The sequence below is a fragment of the Corythoichthys intestinalis genome, chromosome 21 (genome assembly GCF_030265065.1).
Source record: "Corythoichthys intestinalis isolate RoL2023-P3 chromosome 21, ASM3026506v1, whole genome shotgun sequence".
In the NCBI taxonomy this organism is placed as follows: Eukaryota; Metazoa; Chordata; class Actinopteri; order Syngnathiformes; family Syngnathidae; genus Corythoichthys; species Corythoichthys intestinalis.
In genome coordinates, this window is record NC_080415.1 from 6,334,696 (window position 1) to 6,358,791 (window position 24,096).

A 24,096-nucleotide genomic window follows, 5' to 3' on the forward strand; every position below is an offset into this window, starting at 1 on the left:
TTCATGCCAGACATCCCAGAAATCTGACTGAACTACAGCAGTTTTGTCGAGAAGAATGGGCCAAGATTAGTCCTGATCGATGTGCCAGACCGATCTGCAGCTACAAGAAGCGTCTGCTTGAAATTATTGCTGCTAAAGGGGGGCCACAAACTATTAAATGTGATGGTTCCCTTACTTACCCCCCCCCCCCCCCCCCATCATTGTTGGCATACTATCCTCATTAAAATATGAAAACCTATAAATGCTTGGGTGGTTTTAGTTAAAGCAGACACTGTTTTTTTTATCTGTGTGATTTTGGCAAAGATCGGATCACATTTGATTGTCATTTTATGCAAAAATGTGAGAAATTCCAAAAGGTTCAGATACTTTTTCATACCACTTTATCAACAAAGTAAAAATAAAATAATTTGAAAGGTGAAGGTCGTAAATAGCATAAAGATAAAGCCATGCCTGTCCAAATACACACGGGTCTGCATGTACTGTAACATTGCAAATTGTTATTAAATCAGATATGGATCCTCTCATCGCTTCGCCAATACTTGTTTAACTAATTGGGAAACTCTTGGTAACTTATTCTAGCAGACTGAAAGTACACTTTGAAGAGTTTTGACACTGTCATTTTTACTATGTGTTTCCCTGGTGACTGAATGTCTGAACGTCTCCGTACTCAAAACAGTGCCGTGAGCAAAGAGCCCATTTAAAATCACGCATTGCATTATCGCTCTCTCACTTTCATTAAATTAGCTTCTGACAAATATACAGTCAATGGTCAATGGAATTAAAATCACATGGATTTTCAGTACATGAACATGAAAAAAGGGAAACTTGACTTTTCCTCCTTGTCTTAAGACCAGGTTACCTGGCAACAGTGGCCGTCTTTTAAATCGAAATAAGACACACATACATAAACACTCGCGAGGCTCGACTGTGTCAGCGGACATCTTGTCATCTGGTAAATTAAAAAGAAGAGAAAAAAAAGGTTCGAATACATGTCAGCCACTGCGGCTTTTTTTTTTTTTTTTTTTTTTTTTTTACTGTTAAAACTAGTGCCTGTCATTTAGCTTTTTATAGCGAAACGTTGTGCTGGGTGATATGACGATAAACATGGCAAACATGATGGCAAGCTTCCTATTTTCATAATTCCTATCATTTATTTGTCTTACAATATGTTGACTGTACACTTGAGGAGCGGGTACTTCTATCTGCAATTATGAGGAACAAAAAAAACATGGGTGTCATTAAGCCTGTCACGATAATTACTAAACTGAATGATTGTCCAATATATAAATGGCAAATGATAGTTTTTCAGGGTGCGATATATTCCCTGTAAGGCTGTTCGATTAATCAATTTGGAACCGAAACCGACTTTACTAGTTAAAACATTCAAATCGGTACGCTCGATTTTCAAAACATCACCATTTTGGTTTACCTAAGCCTCCATAATTTCCTCTGCATTTATGCCTCCTCCCACAAGAGTACGCTGTTTTTAAACAACAAGAACAACAACAACCATGGCTACCCATAGGCGGAGTTTGACTTTTGTGGCGGGGGGGGGGCAACAATGTTGATGATCCCGAAACGCAGTGTCAGCAATAAAATTACTTGCAAGATATATGTTCGGATAGTAGCTTAGCACATGCTTGTACATACAGTAATCCCAGCTGTGTGAGTGGGCGTTCGTGTGTGTGTAAGCGCGCGTTTTTCTGTCTTACCTCGTCCTTTTTGTCCATCCTATTTGACTGAATATTCCAGCCAGGAACAGTTATAATAATACGTTGAAAATGACTTTGTTTTTTTTGTTTGTTTGTTTCTCATCATTTTGGAGGGGAATTCTAAATCAGGCTGCTTAGGACAGCTATGCTTTTGGACAAAATAGTTGTCCATTGAATATGGTATGTCCGGAGGTGGCTCTGTTGTACAATTAACATCTTTAGTGGGGCGAACTGAAACTCCGCTCACCGTTTTGGCGGTGCTCTCCGGAGTTTCATGGTCCTTATCTCCAGTCCTTGGGTCTCCCTCTGGAGTTGTTGTCGTTGTGTTGTTGGTCTGTTTGAAAAATAATTTTGACCCATTATAAAATTTTTTTGTTCATTTCAGTCATTTTTGTTGTTTATTTTATTGCTTTACAACTTTGATAGACAACATTCTGCCGGCAAAGTCTTCATTTTAAATTCATATATTGGAAAGTCAATTACTCGTCCCCCTCAACATTGGTAGGGATGATATAACAGCATAACCTGCGTGTACACTTTTTGCTGGCGATGGGACAGTAATAAGACCAAACAGATTATTGAACAGGGGTCAGGGCTACATTTCCCACGAATATGAACATAATTAATTGATAGGCTAAATGATCAATGCAAATTAAATCTGTATTGATTTAAACTAACTTTCATGTGTATTGGTTCAGGTGATATAACATTCGATTCAAACCTTTGTTTTCAAAAACTACTGAAGAAACATTTTGAAGTGCTATCCAAGGACCAATCTACATCTGAGGCATACTAAACTACCCCAAGACTCGAAAGAAAGTGTGCTCATGAAATTCTGATGTTTGATTTTATTTCACAGAATTGTTTTCATGTCAGCTCATGTTCATGTTCATGTCAATGTCCCCCTGAGGTGGACCTATTCTTGAATAGCTCCTCAGTTTTCTTTAATAAAGGGACTTTATTAGACAAACAATGATCCAAATGAAGGACGGCTCGCTTGACTTCGTTGTTCCTTGTGGAGGCTGGCCTGACTGAAGTAGTTTTGCAGGTTAGAAAGTTCGGACAGTTTAATGTTATGCTAACTGATGCAGTTCGGACTTTCAGTAGCAAAATTAGTGGCGTTTCCCCCACCTCCACAACATTGACGTTTTATTACATTATTTACAGTGGCTACTGCTGGCCAAAAAAAAAAAAATTCTAATGTCCATCCTCGTCGAAGAGGACGGCGGCGGCATGTTGTCGACATGAATCTGTCAGGGCTGTGTGAGTGTGCGTGTTTGTCCGTGTGGCTGGGGGTCATCAGTCATCAGCCAATCAAACGTGCGTTTGAGGGGAAACAAAATGAACCGGCACATTCAGCAAGTGAAAAGGGATACATATAAGTCTGAAAATAATGATAATAATTCACTTAATTATGGATGGGTTTATCCTGGCAATGTATGGGAAGACAATCTAAATTACCGATATAAGTGAACTCATTATATAATGCAAATAAGGTTGCTTAAAAGTTGGTGGGGACAATTTAAGCATCCAGAAAAGTTAGTAGTGTTACTGTATGTCTCTACCGTCCGTATGCAAATCTACGCCTTTGAATTCAACAAAATAATTCTAATAATGGCAATTTTCAAAGAAATGAAATAATATGTTTTTTAAAAACCTACAAAAATGATACTTTTTTAAATGACATAACCATAAAATGTGTTAAGATGGATTGTATTTTTTAAAAAATTTTATTTTTATTTTTTTATTTATTTATTTTTTTTTTAATTAATCATGACCATTTTTTAATTTTCTTTTTTTCCTCATTCTTATTATTTATTTCAATTTCAATTTTTTTTGTTTTATCTCCAAAACAGATCCTTCCATTAATTCATTGAATTTATTTCAAATTATTTATATTTTGTTTTTGCTCCTTAACTTTTACCACTCCATTTTTTGCTCTGTGGCGAGACAACGTAGTAATATCAGTTTTGTTGAAAGTGGGTCATTGAATACGACAACACGCACCTCCTACACCAAGCCTGTGCTCTTTCGCTCCTTATATCACTCCCTGTGAGCAGATGGAGCCTTGCTACTGTAATCTCCTGCTGCTCTGTAATCCATGTAATTTGTCTGATTTGTATGAAGCAACATTTTCCGGAAACAGTTTCTTAGCCACCCTATCAAATACCTCGTGTTCACTGTGCTTTTGAAAGCTTCTATATCTGTAATGCCACCCTCTTGTACTTGAAGTTGTCCTCATCACATTGTGCATTAGCAGAATTAATGAATATGAGGACTATCTGCTCCGAAGATGGTTATTTGTCAGAATGACATTGGGCTTCTGAGAACTTTGTGTTTTGTCCTGTTTTATCCTTTTGTTGCATTATATATTGACTGAGTATGTTGATATCAGGCAGAATTCTCCTCTCTTTGACCTCCAGACTTTTCTTTTTTTAAAACAAACCTTGCAGCTGAAGGAAAACTGTGACAAATGTAAAGAATACAATCATACATGCAGCTTCTCAGAGGTTTGGCAGTCAGTATGCTGTTTAAATTAAATGTGGGAGCTGAATTTAATTTACAACAGCAAACAAGTACAAGTCGAGATGTAAACATAAACTTATTGAGTAGAGTTGGGTACCAAAATGAGGTGCTAATTGACTACAGTTTCCGACGTGACTGCAAGTAAACATGTAACGTTAACCTGTTCATCACCAGTTTGTTTCGTCGTCAAGATCAGTTCTCATGACGCTAATTCAGCTTAAGCAGCACTCCTGCTGGTCTTATAGTAGAGGTGGGAGGATCAAGTGAGGCAATGTAGGACAAAAGAGGACGAAGAGGCACCAACAACTACTGCCGGGGGGTCTAATGTGGAAAGTGGCTTACTGCTAGCATGCTAACAAGGGGTGTGACTATATTAAAGTGGTGACATATTGCAAGACCTTGTATCCCAAAAGGTTACTGATATGCTCCCGCCAAGAATCGATTTTTAAAAGTTTGTTTTTAAATGGTGTCAGTGTTTTTGGGGCTGCAGCTATTGATTATTTAAGTTATTTATTAATCTGTCGATTAGTTAGTTCGAATAATCGCGTAATCGGATTAGGAACATTTAATGCGTTGCAGAATCAATTTTAGGAGATGTAAAACAAAGGCTTGCTAAGATTGCAACTTTCAAAAATGCATTAAATACGAACATTTAACATAAAATAAATGAAAATACCTGATCTTAGCCTCAAACTGTATTAAAAAAAATAAAAGAGGCTCTTAGTACAACAAAATAACAATTGGCTAACTTGATTAGCAAAACTCAGCGTAAATGCTACAAAATGCAAATTTTTTAAATTATTATTATTTTTACAATACTCTTCTCAATCGTTCAAACACGTTCCCACAGAAAAACGGCTAAATATACTGTACCTATAAACTAAATTATTGATGCATAAAAAACATTAGCTAATGTTGGTCTTAACAGGGAGCAGACGAGTTATGGCATAGTTATTATTTCCACCCAAATCAATAAAACTAAATGCAACACTTTCAAAACAAATGTCAGAACGTCACTCTATATGGATCCTGTTAAATGTTAATGTTAAATGGGTTATGTCATATTTACTGTAGCCACTAGAGGCCACCCAAATCAATAAAACTAAATGCAAACACTTCCAAAATTAATCATTATAACCCCACTTTAATTAAACGAATACTCGAAGCAGCAAAATTTAATTTATAGCTTTTTTCCTAATCGAATTATTCGAGTTAATCAGTGAATCGTTGCAGCACTATCTGTTAAAAAAGAAATACAGGATTCACCAGGTTGCTAGCAAAACTTTCCACTAGAATAGTGTCTATGTTAATTCATTGCCTGCCATTGAGGGCACTAGACACGCTACCGAAAATGGTGTTACCGGTGAATATATTTTGGTGTGAATATCCCATAATACAGTGAGGACAGCTGCGGTTTATAGTCCAGTGTGGCTTATCTATGAACAAATGTAGTTTTCGTGTCAAATTTGGTGGGCGGCGGCTTATAGTCAGGTGCGCCTTGCAGTGCGAAAATTACAGTAGTCACGTGATAACATCTGTAGATGAGCCTAACAAACTAATTACACTAAAGCGCTACTAGGGGGCAAAAAAGAATTGTTACAAATAAAGAGTCAATCTGAAGACATGACAGCAAATTTAATGTTTTGTTGTTGTTTTTTTAAGATCTAGGAACGAATTAGGCGATTTATATCATCGTACGAAAGACACTCCAGTACTAATTAATTTCGTATTGTGAGGTACCACTGTAGATACAGAATTTTCATGTTAAGACACGCCTCAACGAGAAAATTTTGCCTTGTTACGAAATATATTTCAGAATTCAAAAGGCAAAAATACAGTATGGCTGGTGCTCGCAGCAAGTATGTTTACTAAACGTAACATACATATAGCTGCTCTGCCATTGGCTATTGCCTAGCATTACTGGCATCCAATTGGGACCTCACTGTATGTTTGTATCCCAGCGTCCTCTTTGTTCGCCCTTCGTGTTCTGGCAGCTTTGCATGAGTGTTTTACTTTTATTCTTTATTCTTGGTTTTTTTACATTATGCACAACTCTTATGTTTCATGTGCAATAATCTAATTGTAACATGTTTTGATGTATTTTTATGCATTATAAAAGATTTATGTCTGGATTTTGGGCAGATTAGGGCATTTACATGGAAAATGCGTCTCTACTTACAGAATTTTCAAGTTACAAAACTACTTCTAGAACCAATTAATTTCATAAGTAGAGGTACCACTGTATTAGTTTAAAAGTTTTATCTAATTACCACTAGCTGGCTAAGTAATCCAACACAAAACTGCTGCACACAAAGTTGAATAGTCTATAAATCTACTTTAATTTTCATATACAAATGTTTGTTGTGCTCTTTAGTTGCAGGTGTTATCTAATATGGTAATTGTACCAAAATTAATTCATTAAATGAATGTAAATTAAATTGAACTAAATCCAATGATACTAGTATTATACTCTAGTCATATCTAGGTCAACACTGTAATGCAAGTCCATTTTCTTACTGCTTTCAGAATCCTCTCCACTACGCCTGATCTCATCAGTCAATTCAGGGGCTCCTCAATGCTCCTCTTTGTTGTAATTTGGCTCTGATTGATGCACACAAATGAAATGGGTATTTGCAGTTTCCCCTTATATATTACTCTATTATTTACTTATTCTTATCAATATTACAGGGAGTCCTCGAGTTACAAACGAGTTCCGTCCCTCTGCTGGTGACGTAATTCAAATTTCTCTGTAAGTTGGATTCCACCGTTAAGGTTGAAATTTACGTCAAAATACTTCATAGCACTACACACCGGCCATTGCTGTTTATGTTAAAGAGGATGATACTGAAAATATTTTGCTGATGGGCAATTTTTTCATGACTATGACGAGAGACGAAAAGCTAAAAAACGTGTCATGGTAGACTAAAACATAACGAGACAAACACCATTTTTCGGCTGACGAGACGACAACGATATGAAAATGCAACGTAGTTTCTGTCATGTGTTTACAATGTGTGATATTTTCTTATTGAATGTGTAATAACCCTTTCCCACTGGCCAAAAAACCCGTGTCAACCCACTAACAATCGGCTTTTGGTGGCAGTGGGAAAGGTGCAGCGACCCGCCTCGACCCGTGTCAATCAACCCGCCAAGCGACCCGCGTTAAAATCACCTCGGCTCCGATTGTCATGCAGTCTGAAAGCAAAACCCCGGGTCAACAGTCAACACCCTAATCTACGTGGTGACGTAGGCTCTTACGTGATGCGTCATAACAACGTACCAGTTGCCTCCCATTTAACACGCCCCACACGAGTCCTTTCAGTTTCAAACCAAAATTCACGTCGCCTCAGCACAAGCAAAGTGTTGATCCTTTGCTGCATTTCGACCATTTTGAGGGAAGTAAAAAGCATGAAAACAGAGAACACAAACGGAAAGGAGGCTTACATTTTGCTCTGCATTGTTTACTTCCTTGAACTGAATGAATTCGGTCGCATTTGTCGACGCGCATTTTAGCGTGGTGACGTCACGTAACCTTACTTCACGGCTGAAGAGGGGTGGGGGGTTAGACGGGTGAAAAAAAAAAAAAAGACACAGCTTTTTTTTGTCAATGCGAAAGGTGCCAAATTCCAATTGATAGTGGGTTGCATCAGCTTGGAAAAACGCGCGTTGACCCACTAGTTTCAGTGGGAAAGGGGCATAAGTTTGGTCCTGTCACTCACCGGTGTCCTGTCCAGGCTCTGGGCTTGCTTGTTTTAAACACATGGTAAAATTTGTTTTTGTTTATCTTGGAAAGATAGAATATGCAATATTTCTTTCGCTTTTAAAGGTGTGTGCTGAGGGATCATCACACATTAAATGTAACTCGTAGAGTTAGCATACCGTGCGCGTTAGCATTTAGCATGTCAAGCCTCTTAAACCCTCTCACAACTTTTTTTCCCCCCATACATTTCGGAGGGTTAGGGTTAGGGGGTCAAGTGGATGTAATTCAGTGAAAATAATGTAGTTTTCCTGCTGAGTGTTTATTATCATCATCAAGTTGCCGTTGTCCTTTACACTCTACAATGTGTGCACGTCTGTCAACGTTCATTCATTATTCTATAAGATGGCTGCTGTTTACTAACGCTGGCGAGTCTGTCATTTCGCATCTAGTTCTATATACATGTGATATCTACCGTAGCATTATGTGGCCGTAGTCTGTAGCAACTGTCAGCCGCTGTCAGGTATTATTGATTTTTTATCTAGCGGCATGAATTGAGCATGACGTTTACTTTCGGTCCGTTCCTCATTGTGTCCCGAAGATCGCGCTGACTGTGGTTTAGTTCCGCTTTACTTGGCATATTTCAATAATTGGAATTTGGATGTTTGTCAATCACGAATTGTCTTAACAATCGGAAATTTCGCTCACACATAGACTTCATAATGATATTGACGGGTCAGATTCGACCTTCACCGCGCCACGCCCTCACGTAGGGGGCCATCCCACAATCCGCTTCAGGTATTCGCAGTCGGTCGCAGCGACACATGCTGCGATCCAATGCCGGATTTAGGTTAAAAAAGTACGAAAGCTGTGCCGCATACAAACAATTGAATTGTCTCAGGAGTGATTTGTTTGAGGTTTCAAGATAATTATTATATTTTTTGTTTTTTTGACAAGTTTTCAACATAAAAAGCTATTTGTTGTAAGGCTGCCGCCACATTGTCTAACAGAGTAGCATCATTCTTCGACATATTAACGTAAACTGAATGCTAACTACTTGTTTTTTTTGTTTTTGTTTTTTTCTCTTAACCAAGAATCAAGACTGTTTTGCGTCCATATCTATAAAGAATTCAGGGATTTAAGCATTTATTCACAAGAATTTTCACAGGAAAAATCTGTTTACATATGGCGGCCGCCACATTGACTGACAGACTAGCATCATTCTTCGACATATTAACGTAGAATAAATACTAACTGCTCGTTTTTTGTTGTTGTTTTTGTTTTCTGCTTTTAACCAAGAATCGAGACTGTCTTACGTCCATATCTATAGGGAATTCAGGGATTTAAGCATTTATTCACAAGAATTTTCACTGGAAAAGCTCTGTTTACATATGGCGGCCACCACACTGACTAACAGACTAGCATCGTACTTCAACATATTTACGTAAAATATATGCTAACTGCACTTAAAAAAAAATTTTTTTTATGCTTTTAACCAAGAATCGAGACAACAAAAAACTACAGAGACTACAAAAAAAGCTCTTTGTCTGTGATTCCACTCGGTCAGTTTTGACGGCCACGCCAACAATGCAGGCCCCCTATTAATCAGCACCCTGTCCCGTCAATATCATTATGAAGTCTATGACTCACCTCCTATCGACGCACACTTAGGACATTTTTCAATTAACATGACTTCAAATGACTGCTGGACAACTAACTGAAACGCAAGGATCAGTGAACTATCTCTCTTCGCCTCTTGCACTAAAAAAATGACTTGCACGCAGAAGAGGACCCAAAGTTGACCACCGGGATCTTGCCTGTCTCATAGACAAATTTATTTTCAAGTCTTCTGTGCTGGAGTAAATCACATAGTATTTTCTGCTGCCGGCATTCTCACCTTGTGTGTCCGTTAAGGTGTCCGGGTGGCAGACGTGTCTTGTAGCGGTTGTCATTAACTCATTCACTCCCTGCCATTTTCACCGGTGCAACCCCCTTCGCTCCCGGCCGTTTTACTGGATTTTGACTGATTTTGCAAGGCCCACAGAAAACTCTGTTCTATTGCTATATAAACATGGAACCCACCAAAAGAAAGATTAGACTCTCTTCTTTCAGCAGGAAAAGTTGGTTAATATCTTTTTCAATTCTTTAGAAATCAGCATTAGAAAATAGCTTAGTTTGAGCAATTTTCCAATTTCTGATGAAAAAAACAGAGAAATTGAGCTTTTTGTCAAAGCATACATTACGGTACGGTACATTTCAAACATAACTTTGACTTGAACACAGCTATTTTTTGTTTTTGTGACATCCCAAACATCTGAATAATGTTTTCCTTCTACAAAATAACATAAACAACAAGACAAATAATGCTATAAACAAATGATACTATTCAAAGTGTCGGTAGAGAGTTGGTGTGGAAGCGCGTAATGTTTATGTCTTCCTGGTGTGAGGGGTTCGTAACAGAAAATAATTGAGAAGCGGCTTTAGGGTCTGTTGAAACATTGTTGCCTTACTACAAGTGGATGATTGCAAATGTAAGTCAATGACTATGTGGGTAGCAGAAATTGAAGTAGTAAAGCTTGAATGATAGACTTCAGACGCAATGGGTCAAAGTGAAAGATAGTGAGTAATAGAATGTGGTAAGGGAGTATGCCAGTGGAGGGGAAGTGTGTGTGCTGTTGGCCCAGCTACACTTCAGTCCCTCCCTCTCTGTCTTCCTCTCTCTCTTTTTCGCTCTCTCATTCCCTCGCTTACTCCTTGCGTCAGCAGCCGTTAAAATGTCGGCTGTATAGCATGTTCTCTGGTTCGCTTTCTCTCCCTTTTGGCCATCTGTCTCTTTTTTTCCACATGAAGAGGAAACCTCAATGTTTTCCCTCCCTCTGCCTTTTATCCCCTCATCACATTGTCTTGTTTTTCTCCTCTCTTTTGCTTACTGGAAAAGCGTTTGTTTTTTCACCCCCCCCCTCGGATCTCTTCGTAGCCATTGCTTCTCAATGTTGTTTGAAGACGAAGAACAGAGGTAATCTGCCTGTTTTTGTTCATTGGCTATATTATTCTTTTAAGTCAATCAAATTGAAACAGTGTTAGGTAATAATGGATTGAAGTAACCAATTTACAGGATGGACTTGTTTGTTTCGCCTTGTGATTTTGGAAAAAAAAAAAAAGAAGTAGTTGGAGATAAATTATGCTTTCATTCTGTAGGTTTTACACAGCAACAAATGCTAAAGCTGTACAAAAGAGAGATGGTTCAAATTGAAATCACAAACTTTAGTCCAACCACAAATACTGTATCCGCTAAATTGATATTATTGTGCTGTTTTGTTTAGACCAGAATGCTATGTGCTTATACAAATAATAATAATTAATTCACTGTATTGGGAAATCTGCCATGAAAGTTAATAAATAGTGTGTAATGTTTTCGTTTACCATACATCAACAGATTTTATAATGAGTAGCCACGGTTAGAAGAAAAGTCAATCCGTGTAAAGGATGAACGGGGAACTTGCAAATTATTGTTCTTTACAGAAAGTCTTACATTACCGTTTATTTGTTCATTCATTTGCAAAATTATTAACTACTGCTGCTACTGGTACTTGGACTGTACTCATCATTTATAATAAATACATTGTTTACTGTATTTTAGTACCTTTGTGTGTATCTGTACTTTACTTGGGTACAAATATAAAGTGGTACTTTTTACTTCACTACATTTTACAGCAGGTATCTGTACCTTATACTCCACTACTTTACAAATTGTCGCCTGCGTGACACGTTACTTTTGTTTTTATTTTCTCATTTCTCATTATTTTCTCATTGGGAATCTTCACTGTAGATGTTGACACTGGTGTTTTGCGGGTTCTATTTAACAAAGCTGCCAGTTGAGGACCTGTACGGTGTCTATTTCTCAGACTAGAGACTCTGATGTACCTGTCCTCTTGCTTGGTTGTGCAGCGGGGCCTCCCACTTCTCTTTCTACTCTGGTTAGAGCCTGTTTGTGCTGTTCTCTGAGGAGATCTTCAGTTTCTTGACAATTTCTCCCATGGAATAGCCTTCATTTCTTAGAACAAGAATCGACTGTGGCGTTTCACATGAAAGTTCTCTTTTTCTGGCCACTCTGAAAGTTTTTATAAACCAGTAATCTGATTAAAGTTAGTTTCCTTTGTGTCTGTGCATAACAATGGCGTACAGCACGCAACACGTCACTTTTGCTCGTTAACATACATGACGTTAGCAACTGTTGCTAGGTGGATCAAGCTCGCAGTTGTCCCCAATGCTAAATGCATGTAAATAGTGTACGAACGAGATGTTTACTGAGCTAAACCCACCAATTATTTCCGAAAATGATGTCCCTGGTGCCAAATTCACTGTTAAAGATGGGGAAGAACATACAAATGTTCAGTTAAAGAGATGGCTTCAGTGTCGAGGCCTGAAAAAGAGCCGACCTGATCCAGAGGTAGCTTTTTCATCGACACCTTTTTCTTGTGTGCCTTGCCTTACGCCACTGACAATGACATTCTCCTGTTCCAACAATCTATCCTTTACCACCATATGCCCTGTCTTTCTTTATTCTTATATATTATATCCTCTGGTTGTCTTACGTCTCTGACCATTTTTGGAGGTAATTTATATTGCTATTTTTGTGTAGTGATCGCAAATGCTACTCAGTGACAGCCAACAAACACTTTAATTTTTTACATTAATAACATATCTTGATTCTATTAATATTTTTACTTCCCCTAACTAAAGTTGTTTCTTTACAACAGAAAAGGTAGCAACAGTGGCAGTCAGATACCATTTTGATTTTTTTTCAGGTCATTCATTGTCAGACAGAAGCAGCATGGCAAAGCGACACGCTAAAAAATAAGTAAAAATATCAAAATGGCTTACCTCTTTATCCTCTGTAGGACCATGGCCGCCAACAAAATGTTTACTGCATATGAAGCGAAATGGCTTCACCTTGCTGGAGTCTTTTGGACGTCCGCACAAGTTGATCCATTCTTCACATTTTTTCCTCTGAGTTTTTGGCTTCGGGAAATGTAGGAAGAAAACATCCTTCATATGTCGTAATGTCTGGAGTGGTTTCTACAAGTTCCATAGCAGCAGTGTTTACGCGACATGTTCTTTTTTGAAAGATTACCGGCAGAAAACAAGCAGTACTAACATGGGTTGAATGCGAGGGCGCTTCTATGTTGACCCACTTCCAGTTTACGATGGTGACGACACGCAGCCTCGCGGTCTAAAAATAGCATTCGTGTGGTATGCTATTGTGTTATTGCCTTATAATCTATGTAGAATGATAATATTGTAGTCATGTACGAAGAGCATTTTAAATAGAAAACGCTAGAAAAGTTCCCACTCCGCGTTTGTTTCCATGATAACCGCTCATAGTTACTTCCTGTTTTGGTCTCGAGTTACACGCGCTAAGTCTTTTGGGACTGAGAAAGTCATGAGAAACGTGGGTGCACATTCGAGCCGAGTGAAGCCAAATGTTGAGATGTGGGAGGGAATGTTGATTTGAGTGTGTCCATGAATGAAGTTTTTTTTTCTTTAATTCTGGAAGGTCCCAGTAATAGGTTGGAGCCGCTACACGTGTGGCCGTTTGGTAGCTTTGCCGTTGCAACGGCAGATAGTCATCACTCCTCGCCAAGTTGGCGAGCATTTTTTACATCATATTCGTGTTGCACAGTTATGCCGTGAGGTGGGTGTTCGTTCAGCATCTTTGGGATGTGTTGTAAGTCCGATCGAGTGCAAGTCCTTAGTTGCCGCCATGTTTTGTGGCCAAATTGACTGCGTGTGTGTACGGCATACGGAGGTTGTGCCCCCACCTTTGTGTTTCTTGCACTATTTATTGCACGATTCATTTGTGTGTTGTTGAATATTGTGCTGTCAATTTGCATTGTTTTACTTTGACACTGATATCCTGTTAACCGTAAACACTAATCTCAAGTTCAGAATTTTTGACACTAGGCTTAATATTCGATTTAGCGGGGGTTTAATTAGTCAGTGGAGTTGATTTTTTTAAAAAATTCCATGATGTTTGTCAGTTATTTGTTAGTTTCAGGGCTCTAGAGTGGCTATGATAGCGCGAATCAATAGTGGTTGAAATCAACTCCATCGACTAATTAAACCCCTGGTATCTCGAAGATTAAACCTTACGTGAAAAATTCTTATCTTCTCCTTTAAGCTCAATTATCGGAAAGTCAATTACATGCAATGACATTTTTCTGTTGTCATTCTTATGCTGAGGCAGCAAAAAGAGAAAAACTGGTAAAAAGTAACCGATAAATTACTATTAAAGTAACGCAGTTACTTTGATAATATATTAATCAGTAAAGTAACTAGTTTTTTTTTTTTTTTTTTTAAAGGCGTAATCAGTAATTAAATTACTTTTTAAAGTAATCTGTGACTACACTGGTATGTATGTATAACGCATTTTTGCATTGGGAGAAAATACTTTTATACTTGTAAATTTTAAAGCAAGTACTTTTACTTAAGTAGTTTTTTGCACTTGTATCTGTACTTTTACTTAAGTAAAAAAGTGAGTCATTTATCCTCCACTGTATTCGGAAATTTGCCATGAAAGTTAATAATTAGTATGTAATATTTTCGTTTACCATACATAAACATATTTTACAATGAGAAGCCCCGGTTAGAAGCAAAGTCGTTCCATGTAAACTTGCTAATTATTCTTGACAGAAAGTCTTACATTAACGTAAATTTGTTCATGAATTTGTCAAATTATTTGCTAGTGCTGCTAGTGGTACTTGGACTGTACTCATCATTTATAATAAATACATTGTTTATAATTTACATTCATATTAGAGAATGAAGTTTACTCTTACTTTAAGATTATTTGCTTTCGTATAATAATAGCAAAATTAATGTTTAGTATTTGGACGCATGGCCAAATTCAATTCTCAATTTTTTTAATCAGTTAACAAGGGCATATGTCTAACATGTGTTTTTTTTTTTCTTTTTTAATCTTGACTGTTATATCCTGATCATGAGTTACTTTCTTTGTAACATACTGCCATGTTTCCTGTTTCAAACACGAACAAATGTCATCACATACTCTTGTGAGGTTTATGTGTTAAACCTTGACACTCGCTCGAAAGACCGAATCGTAGTTTGCTGTCTCTTCTAAAAAAAAATCACAATGATAGTAGAGAAGAACTGAGGAAATGATTAATCAAGTGTGTGGGTTGTTCAGTGGAATGAACTTATGACTTAAACACATGACTTAAGACATCTAAAAACTGTAGACTGTTGTTTTTTTTTATTTTATTTTTTTTTTTTTTTTGTTTTTTTTTTTTAGGAAAGTCTTACACCGAAACTACCAAACAAAATGGAGACATGCAGACATTTCATCAAGAATACAACACAACAGGATACCAAATAAATGGTTCCACTGGCTGACTTGAAATATCTGTTGACAGAAAGTCACAGACATACACTAGATCACACTCATACAACCACCATGTTTTTTTTTTTTGAATGCACAACATGACACTGCCTCCCATGGGTGTATGAAGGCGGGGTCACAACTGTCATGTTTCCCACCTCTCATCCCTCCATGACTGACTGACCTTGTTATGTAACCATAAAATCATAGCAACAGCGACCGTGGCTACACACAGAGGTGGGGAGTAACTTGTTACGTTTACTCCATTACATTTACTTGAACAACCTTTTGAGAAAAATGTTCTTCTAAGAGTAGTTTTACTTCACTATACTTTTTATTTTTTGGTGGGGGAGTAGATTTGTGAAGAAGAAACGCTACTCTTCTTGCGCTGTTTTTGGTCTAGACTATAGAGTCGTTATATTTTTCGTCTTTAATCTACATATTAGATTTGACTTTAGTTTTTGCCAGAGATACCTACAGTGGCTCAGTGATGCTGAGAGTAGAGACGTGCCTGGTGTATTACCGGGGTAGCTCTACCGATTTCACCAATGAGACGTCGCGACAATAATCACATGACTCCATTATACCAATCAGATGTAACAATACAGTCACATGACCAGAGGTGGGTAGAGTCGCCAAAAATTTTATTCAAGTAAGAGTAGCGTTACTTAGAAATTAGTCGTCCAAAAATTGTACTCAAATAATAAAGTATTTGTTGAAAAGAATACTCAAATAAAAAGTAACATTGTGAGAAAATGCTTATATTTTTGTTGATTTTTTTTTTTTAAACAATGTTTTTTTCCTGAGAACAAAGTAATCTATATGGACTATTGTTATAATGATACTGTACAATATCCCGTTACATAACCACACTAGGCCAAAGAAGTACCAAAAAAAAAAAAAAAAAACATTGAATTCCGACGACAGAAAAATAGTAAATAAATGAAGCATTAGTCGTCCGCAGAGCATGACTGCCCTCTGGTGGACAAAATAGGTACAAGTTTGAATAGTGAAGGGTTCAGTCATAATTACTATTTTGAAATTAAAAGGATCATATCTCCGGTTTTCCGTGGTTAATCGGTGCCAAATAAAAAGTGGGAGAGAGGTTAAAATCTGCGCTTTCAAGTCATGTTGAGGGCAGTGCTCTATAATGATTTCTGCATATTTACGGTGTTTTAAAGACACCACATGATTGAACAGGCTGGCGTGAAGATCGAACGGCAAGCTTTCGTCTGATTGGTATAATGGAGTCATGTGATTATTGTTGCGACGCCCCATTAGTGAAATCGGTAGAGCTACCCCGGTAATACACCAGGCACGTCTCTACTCTCAGCATCACTGACAAAAAAAAAAAAGAATAAATCTAATATGTAGAATAAAGACGTAAAATGCCATTTCCTCTTTTGTAACCCAAAATAGCGGAGTAAGAGTCGCATTTTTTGTCTTCACAAATCTACTCAAGTAAAAGTATAGCTTCGTAAAACTACTCTTAGAAGTACATTTTTTTCAAAAAGTTACTCAAGTAAATGTAACGCGTTACTACCCACCTGTGCACATGACCACTCACAAGCTTGCGGTTTAAAGTTCTATGATCACACCAGCTTGTTCAAGTACGTGGCGGCTTTAAAGCGCTGTAAAAAAATTAACTATTTCACATAGATATAACTCAAAAGCGCGGATTTCAACCCCTCTACCAGTTTTTATTTGGCACCACCGATGGACCACGGGTATGATTGTTTTAATTTCTTGGTAGGAAAAACGTTTTCTCCACTAGAGGGCAATTTTTGGAGAGTGATGTTTCATTACAGTAGATTTTTCTGGTTGGAATTCAATGATTTTTGTGGGCCTAATATGGTCATGTAATAGGTTATACTACGAAAGATGTTCCAATTCCGATACCAGCATCTGAATTACTTCAGATGCTGGAACAGTCAGTTACAGCATCAATTCGCAGTACCCGATACTTGTGAGCTCAGAGGGGTAGGCTCCGGTGGCAGTAGGTCCGCTGTGCAACAGCAGGCGCTGACGCTTGTGACGCATGCGCAATAGCACGCTCTAGTGACACAGCAGCAGCAACAACATGTCAGCTTTGTGGCAATATTTTACAATTGACGCTCCCACCAGTAAAATGTCAAAATGCAAGATTTGTCAGAAGCGCCATCAATGACACTGAAACCAGAGCATTCACAGCCAGTCTTTTGTGGCCAGCGCAGCCCATCCCTCCTCCCGCAGCCCAGCAAAGGAGCCATCGTCACCACCGTGGGATCCAGGGTGGTTCCCCGGGCCACCCGCACCACCATCAACCTGCATTCAGGGATGGGAAGAGGGGACGCACCACCAACCCCACGCATATTGGCGCTTGAGTTATTGCTAGGTAGTAAAGTCAATAGTAGATTTCTTTTCATAAAGAAACCACACACATAAACCCATTCACATAACAGCTTTGAGTCTCAACACAAACTCCCATTCAAACTGTAAATTTTCATAAAATACAGTGTGCTTTGAAATTGGATTTTGTCTTCATTGTTACCCTAACTTTCGGACTATAAACTGGTACTTTTTTCTCTTGATTTGAATCCTGCAGCATATAGTCTGGGATGACCAAACGTCCTCTGTTGCCTGGACAAGTCCTACTTTCACCTAGTATCCTCGGGGCCGGGCGGGTTTTATAAATTCATAAAAATGTCCAGTTTTTATGATTTTTCACGGGACCAATTTGAAGAGAATCCCTCCGGCCGCTGGGTGGCAGCGCCTGCCTGCGATGACATGGCTCCTACTAGTAGGGAGGGAAGGAGTAGTTCTTGTTTTTGTTGGCAGTTTACCCCTATCATGAGGCATTACCGCCATCTACTGGGTTGACGATATGGCCGCAACGCCTGAAGTTTTTTACGATAAATATGTATCTAATGGCAACTGTTGACTTCTGTCGGAGCTTTGACTGTAAAATCCCATTTGGTGTTGCATCGTTGCGCTGCCGATAACTGTAAACTTTTATAGCAAAGTTTGATTTTTGCCTCAGCTAGCTATCAGTAAGCGAAACCGCGCTAGGCATTATGGGAAACGTAGTTTTAACTGCTACGTTTGGAAACATGCTGGTTGAATAGTTTGTCAGTTTATTTCGGTTTTTGTTTGTGTGCAATCTAGAACATTGAATGAGAATATCAATTGAATGGGAATAACAATTTGTCAAGGACAATTGTTGTGATAGTAATTTATAAAAATGTTTAGTTGGCACATAGCCTACTGTGTGTATATGTGTATTGACTGGACTACATTTCTATGGGTCTGCATTATATATATATATTTTTTTTTTAAAGTCATTATTTATTTATTTTTTTTCAAACTGCATTTTTCCATCCAGAGTGAGGGGATACACTTTAAATATATTAAAGTGATATAGGCATCTTCGAGTGAACTTCGAGTAAAATTCAAGTATCTTGAGGCCGGGCTGAGTGTCCTCTTTTTTGGAAATCAAAATATGGTCACCCCAATATAGTCTATTGGAGCTTATTTGTTGATTTACTTGGGTTAATAGATGACACTTTATTTGACGGCGGTGTCAGTCAACGTCTGGTGCCACCTGCTGTCAACCATTGTCTTCCAGCATGCATTGCAGCACTACTGATGTGAATAACAATCAAAATTCATCCTCTATGCTCATTTTTTCTTAAGTTACTATTCCAGTTGTTTCATTAATTACTAGTTATGGTTTTTGTAACACTTTATTTGACAATGGCGCCATAAGACCATCATAATTAGGACATGACACTATCCCGGGCATTAATGAATGCTTACGATAGATGTAAGATGAGATTTAATCCAATATTTAACCATTTTCAGTCAATCAATGTCTTTATTTTCGATGGACATCGTTGAAAACAGCCAACAGTTGCATCTCGGATGTGACTAGAAAAAAAAATTCACTGCTTTCACCCAAAAAAACTTCTAGATCTTATAAAAAAAAAAAAAAAAACATTTTTCTTACCTAAAAATGTAATTACGCTTGATAACACACATCACTTGAAAGCTACGTGTTTTTCCCACGTGTTTCAATTGAGTTTCCATTTGTGTCAAGCTATTTTTAAGTTCTACTTCAGTTTTAAGTTAGTCTAACCTGTAAGTACTGATAAGATTTAGAGTTTTTGCAGTGTTCAAAATAAATGTATGATACCTGCTGTATTGTAGCACAATAGGGACCAGTGCTACTTGGTGTTTTATTCAGCAATGACTACTGAGCTAAAACTGACAGTTAGCTTTATTGTGTTTTAATTTTACACCCTCATTACTCTACAGCGCTGTGTTTTACCAGATTAAATAAAGCCTGTATGTAAGACATGTGAGCCACGCATTGACAGTGGTCATAATCAATAGAATTATAAACCTAGCCCTCCGAAGGGCTAACGTTACGTGAGGGAGTGACAGTAAAGTTATATTTATTAGTGATGAGAAGTCTACTGCTTAAAGATGGCGGCTGTTGACTAACGCTGCCCAGACGCGGCCGAGTCTGTCATTTCGCATCTAGTCCTAAATGTTGCGATATCTATGAGACGCATCGGACAATACCTGCTAACACACTAGCATCATGCAGGCGTAGTTTTTAGCAACGTCGGCGTAGTTTGTAGCGACTGTCGGCTGCAGTTTTTGCAGTTTGCAAGTTGCAAGTTTTTTTTTTTTTTTTTTTGCTTCTTCCTCTACGCACGTGACGTCAGCGCGTTGTCCCGCATTAACAGTAGTGCGGGCAAAACGTGATGCTTAGAGCTGGCAAAATTAAACGGTTCCTCGAGGTGAATAAAATTACTCGGATCAGTTTTTAAACTCAAGTTACTCGAGTTGCTCGAGTATTCGTTTCAGCTCTAGGTGTAATTACTAAGTGTCATCCGGCAAATTATGTCACTAACTCCATTTATGTCAAGCTCAGGTCTTTTACATCAATTCAAAGGTGAGTGACAGTGTTACCAAATAGCATAACTAGCAATTAATAAAACAACTGGAACAGTAACTGACGAAATATTTAGCACAGAACATGAATTTTGATATTTACACTCTGTAGTGCTGCAATGCATGCTAGGAGGAATGTTGGACAACAACAGTGTTGACAACAGGCAGCAGCAGAGGTTGACGGTCTCCTTCAAGGGAATAGTGATGGCCAAATGAAGCTCTTGAAGCAATGAAGCTTTGCAGCCAATTGATTCAAAGCTTCATAGTGGTTCATTTGTTCGTATGACAGTCTTATGATGCCGCTGTCAAATAACGTGTTGCCGGTTAATATCTTTTGGTGTAAATGTCCCATAATACAGTAAGGACAGCTGCGACTTTTAGTCCAGTGCGGCTTATCTATGAACAAATGCCATTTTTGTTTCAAATTTGGTGGGTGGCGGATTATAGTCAGGTGCGCCCTATAGTCCGAAAATGTTGGTACTTACAACATGCCTAAAACAACTTCAAGTTAAACTGTGAAGATCATTGAAAAAAGTGACATTTATCCAATTAATTATAAAAAATAATCATTAGTTGCTGGTAGAGCTGTCCCGACTAGTCGACATAGTCGACGTCATCGATGACGTAAATCCGTCGACGAGCGCAACATCCCGTCGACGGTTAATGAAGGGTTAAAAAAATATATGTGTGGAAAGTTCAGAATGTTGGATGCTCTGTATGCAAGCGGGGAAAGCGGCACAAAGCCAAAAAAAGCGCACCAGAGTGTCCAAAACATTGACTTATTTCAAAGAAACAAAGGAGGGTACACTCTTCTGTCCTGTCTCTTCAATGCCAATCTTGGCTGCACGTCGGCCGTGAATAAACACCAAGCGCCATCACCCAGTTTGTAATTTTTTTTTTGTTTTTTCATTTTTTGTACACCAGAGGCTGCTGTCGCCTTACTAAATAATGATGTTTCATTGACAATGGGCCTATAAGTGCTATTAGTATTGTTCTTAATGCTAACTGAAAGGTTTATTTCATGTTATGGTTTATTTTATGGTATAGAAAATTATATAAGGTTAAAAGGTCATAAATATATACAGTATATACAGTGATTGCACTCAAGGGAGAGATTGTCAATGATAAGGTAATAATTTAACGTAAAGGCAATTCATATAGGCAATTCATTGTTATATAAATAAGGTTTCAAAGGAAAAAGGTGAAAAGTTTTTGTTAATTTCTAGTTGTGTTGTTTTATTTGTGTGCACCGTAGCTCTTACAGTGTGTTTACATCAAGGATGGAATAAAAGTTGTAAACCATCAGTTTAAGAGACCATCTTTCCAATCGGGATGCTACACTAGTTAATTCTATCAGCATTTGAACTCATTGTTTATTTGTGATTTATTATTGTTATTTACGTGTTTATTTGTACTTTAATAAATAATTTAAGTGTTCCAATATATTTTTTGTGAATTGATAAGCGTCAACAAAAATTTCATTGCTAAATAAGTAAAAAAAAATATATATATATATATTTTTTTTAAAAAATTATTAGATTAGTCGACTAATCGTAAAAATAGTCGGCTGACTAATCGGGAGAAAATTTGTCGTTTGGGACAGCCCTAGTTGCTGGCCTACTTGTCACCCTTTGCAGTTGGTATATTCTTCTACATTGTCCTTGCAATAGATATAGCCTACCTTATCAGTATGCCGATAAACAATCCCTCTTGGTGATAGAATGTGCGTGTTGTATTGTAACAATGAGAGTAAAATATGTACTTACCAAGTCATTGTTCTGAACACAAGAAACCCCATAATGCCGCAAAATGGTGTTGTCTTCTTGTCAGGCTCTGGAGATTGATATTTTTGGCCAAGACAGATCTGCGCATATCTGTTAAAAAGCACAATGGACACTGGGAAATTGTGTAATATTTGAGAAGATCTAACTGCTTTTATTAAGAGTTGGAAAAAAATAACCTTCATTTTAGTTTACTTTTAAGGAAAAAAATAACCTTCATTTTAGTTTACTTTTTAAGAACGATTTACAATTTTACTATTTACAGTGATGCTGTGAAGAGAAAATGGAGATGCTGTGTTCTCCCTGTTTGATGGACTGCGTATATTAAATATGCAGCATCAAAGTAGAGTGTACTGCTTTTGAACTGTCAGACTTCCTCATTTTTACTGATTTATTCATCTTGCTGAAGCTCCTTTTCTCTGTGTTCCCATCCAGTTTTCTTGCTGTAACTCTTCATTATGTCTCCATTTGTGCTTTTCACATTTTTTTGTGTGTTTGAGGGGTGTACTTTTAATTTTGATTATGGCTGTGACATCTATATTAGATTATTTAAAACTGACATCTGGTCCACATTGAGCTTTTCAATTGGTCTTCCTCATAATACTGCTATGTATTTGTTGTTCAATTGCTGACCAGAGTTGTGTGTGTGTTTTTGTGCAGGCGTTTAAGCCAGTGGTGGGGAAGAGTCTGTTGTCATCAGTAACAGCGGTGGAATTCTTGCTTGATCGACATCTGGACTTTCTGTCAGACCATTCCACCTACCAGCCATACCAGGTAATTAATAATTACTAAACAATGAATGATTATAATTAAGGATCTTATCAGTACATATGTACTACAAGATAAGTATTGTGCAGACTGTGTTGGGTGTGTACCCGTGTAGGTCCGTGTCTGAAACGGGTTTGAAAGCCAGAAAAACGGGTGATGATTTTGTTTTCGTTTTAAAACGGAAAAATCAACATTGAAATACAGCTTGATTTTCTTGTTTCTTATCTGGAACAAGTAAGGAAAAGTCCCAAAACAGTTTGATTTTTTAAATTTTAAATTGTTTAACCAAAATAGAATTTAGTACGAGACAAAAATCGAAAAAAGTATATTTGTTTTTAATTACCGGAGGTTTTCACCGGCAAGAATATGTTCTCATACTGACCGGGAGCTGGCGACAGCTTGACGCCTACGCAAATCCCTGCCATCCGAAAACACGGTAGAGAAGAAGAGTGTGCAATTAATAGCGCATAGGTGTGCCTCTCTGACAAGGAGAGGCTCTGCGCGGCTCCTGTTCGCAATTCCCATCCAGCGCCTTCTCTGTTTCATCCAAGTTATTTATTTTTTTAACAAGTATTCCTTAGTTTAACATCCATACATCGTTTTAGTTTACATATATAAATATATATTCATTACAAAAAAGTTAGCGAGAGAGAAGCCCGACCCGAACGTAATAATTGACATTTTAGGCCCGACCCTGCCTGAAATATGGGTCGGGTCAGTTTCGGGCTTAAGATCTTACCTCTAACGCGAGCACATACACATACATTGTGTAGCACTTGCCTAGCATTGTCCTTGTTCACATAAAAAAATAAGCTAGATTAACTTACAATAAAGTAATACTTTATTGGAAAAGACTTAAAGCGCATTTTTCCCTGAATTCAAAACAAAAAATTACCATTTAACACTGAAAAATCAAATAAATTCACATTGATAAGCTACAATAACTATATATATACAGTATATAACAACATATAAATATAACAACAACAAAAGTACAATATGCCAAACATTTTGACCGAAAAAACAAAATTTAATAGAATGAAAATGACAGTGTCATTGGACAGAGGGAATTTTTATTTTGGCTGCCAGCGGTATAAGCTGCCTTGCTATGACGTGTAATCGTTTTTGCACTGAGCAGCTTGGTATGCCACCTTATATTATGCTAACAGTGCTCGCTGGTTTACTGATGTAACGCTCACAAAGCGGGGCGATTGTTAGCAATATTCGGCACATTTTTGCTGAAAAAAAAACAACAATTGTCTTATCAATGTGATA

The 24,096-nt window shown here is 37.7% G+C and overlaps 1 protein-coding gene across 2 annotated transcripts in view; it reads left to right on the plus strand.

The window, feature by feature from the left end:
- jmjd1cb (jumonji domain containing 1Cb) overlaps positions 1–24,096 on the plus strand; it is a 238,873-nt gene that overhangs the window by 133,996 nt on the left and 80,781 nt on the right. Inside the window, exons 1-2 of one of the 2 annotated variants that reach the window (XM_057825762.1) lie at positions 10,672–10,951; positions 22,714–22,827. Coding sequence is in view for 1 of the 2 variants with exons in the window: in XM_057825761.1 (XP_057681744.1) it covers positions 22,714–22,827 (114 nt within the window). In the remaining variant the exon portion in view is untranslated. Of the gene's footprint in view, positions 1–10,671; positions 10,952–22,713; positions 22,828–24,096 lie in introns of those variants that run through there. The other variant, XM_057825761.1, reaches the window with a different exon arrangement.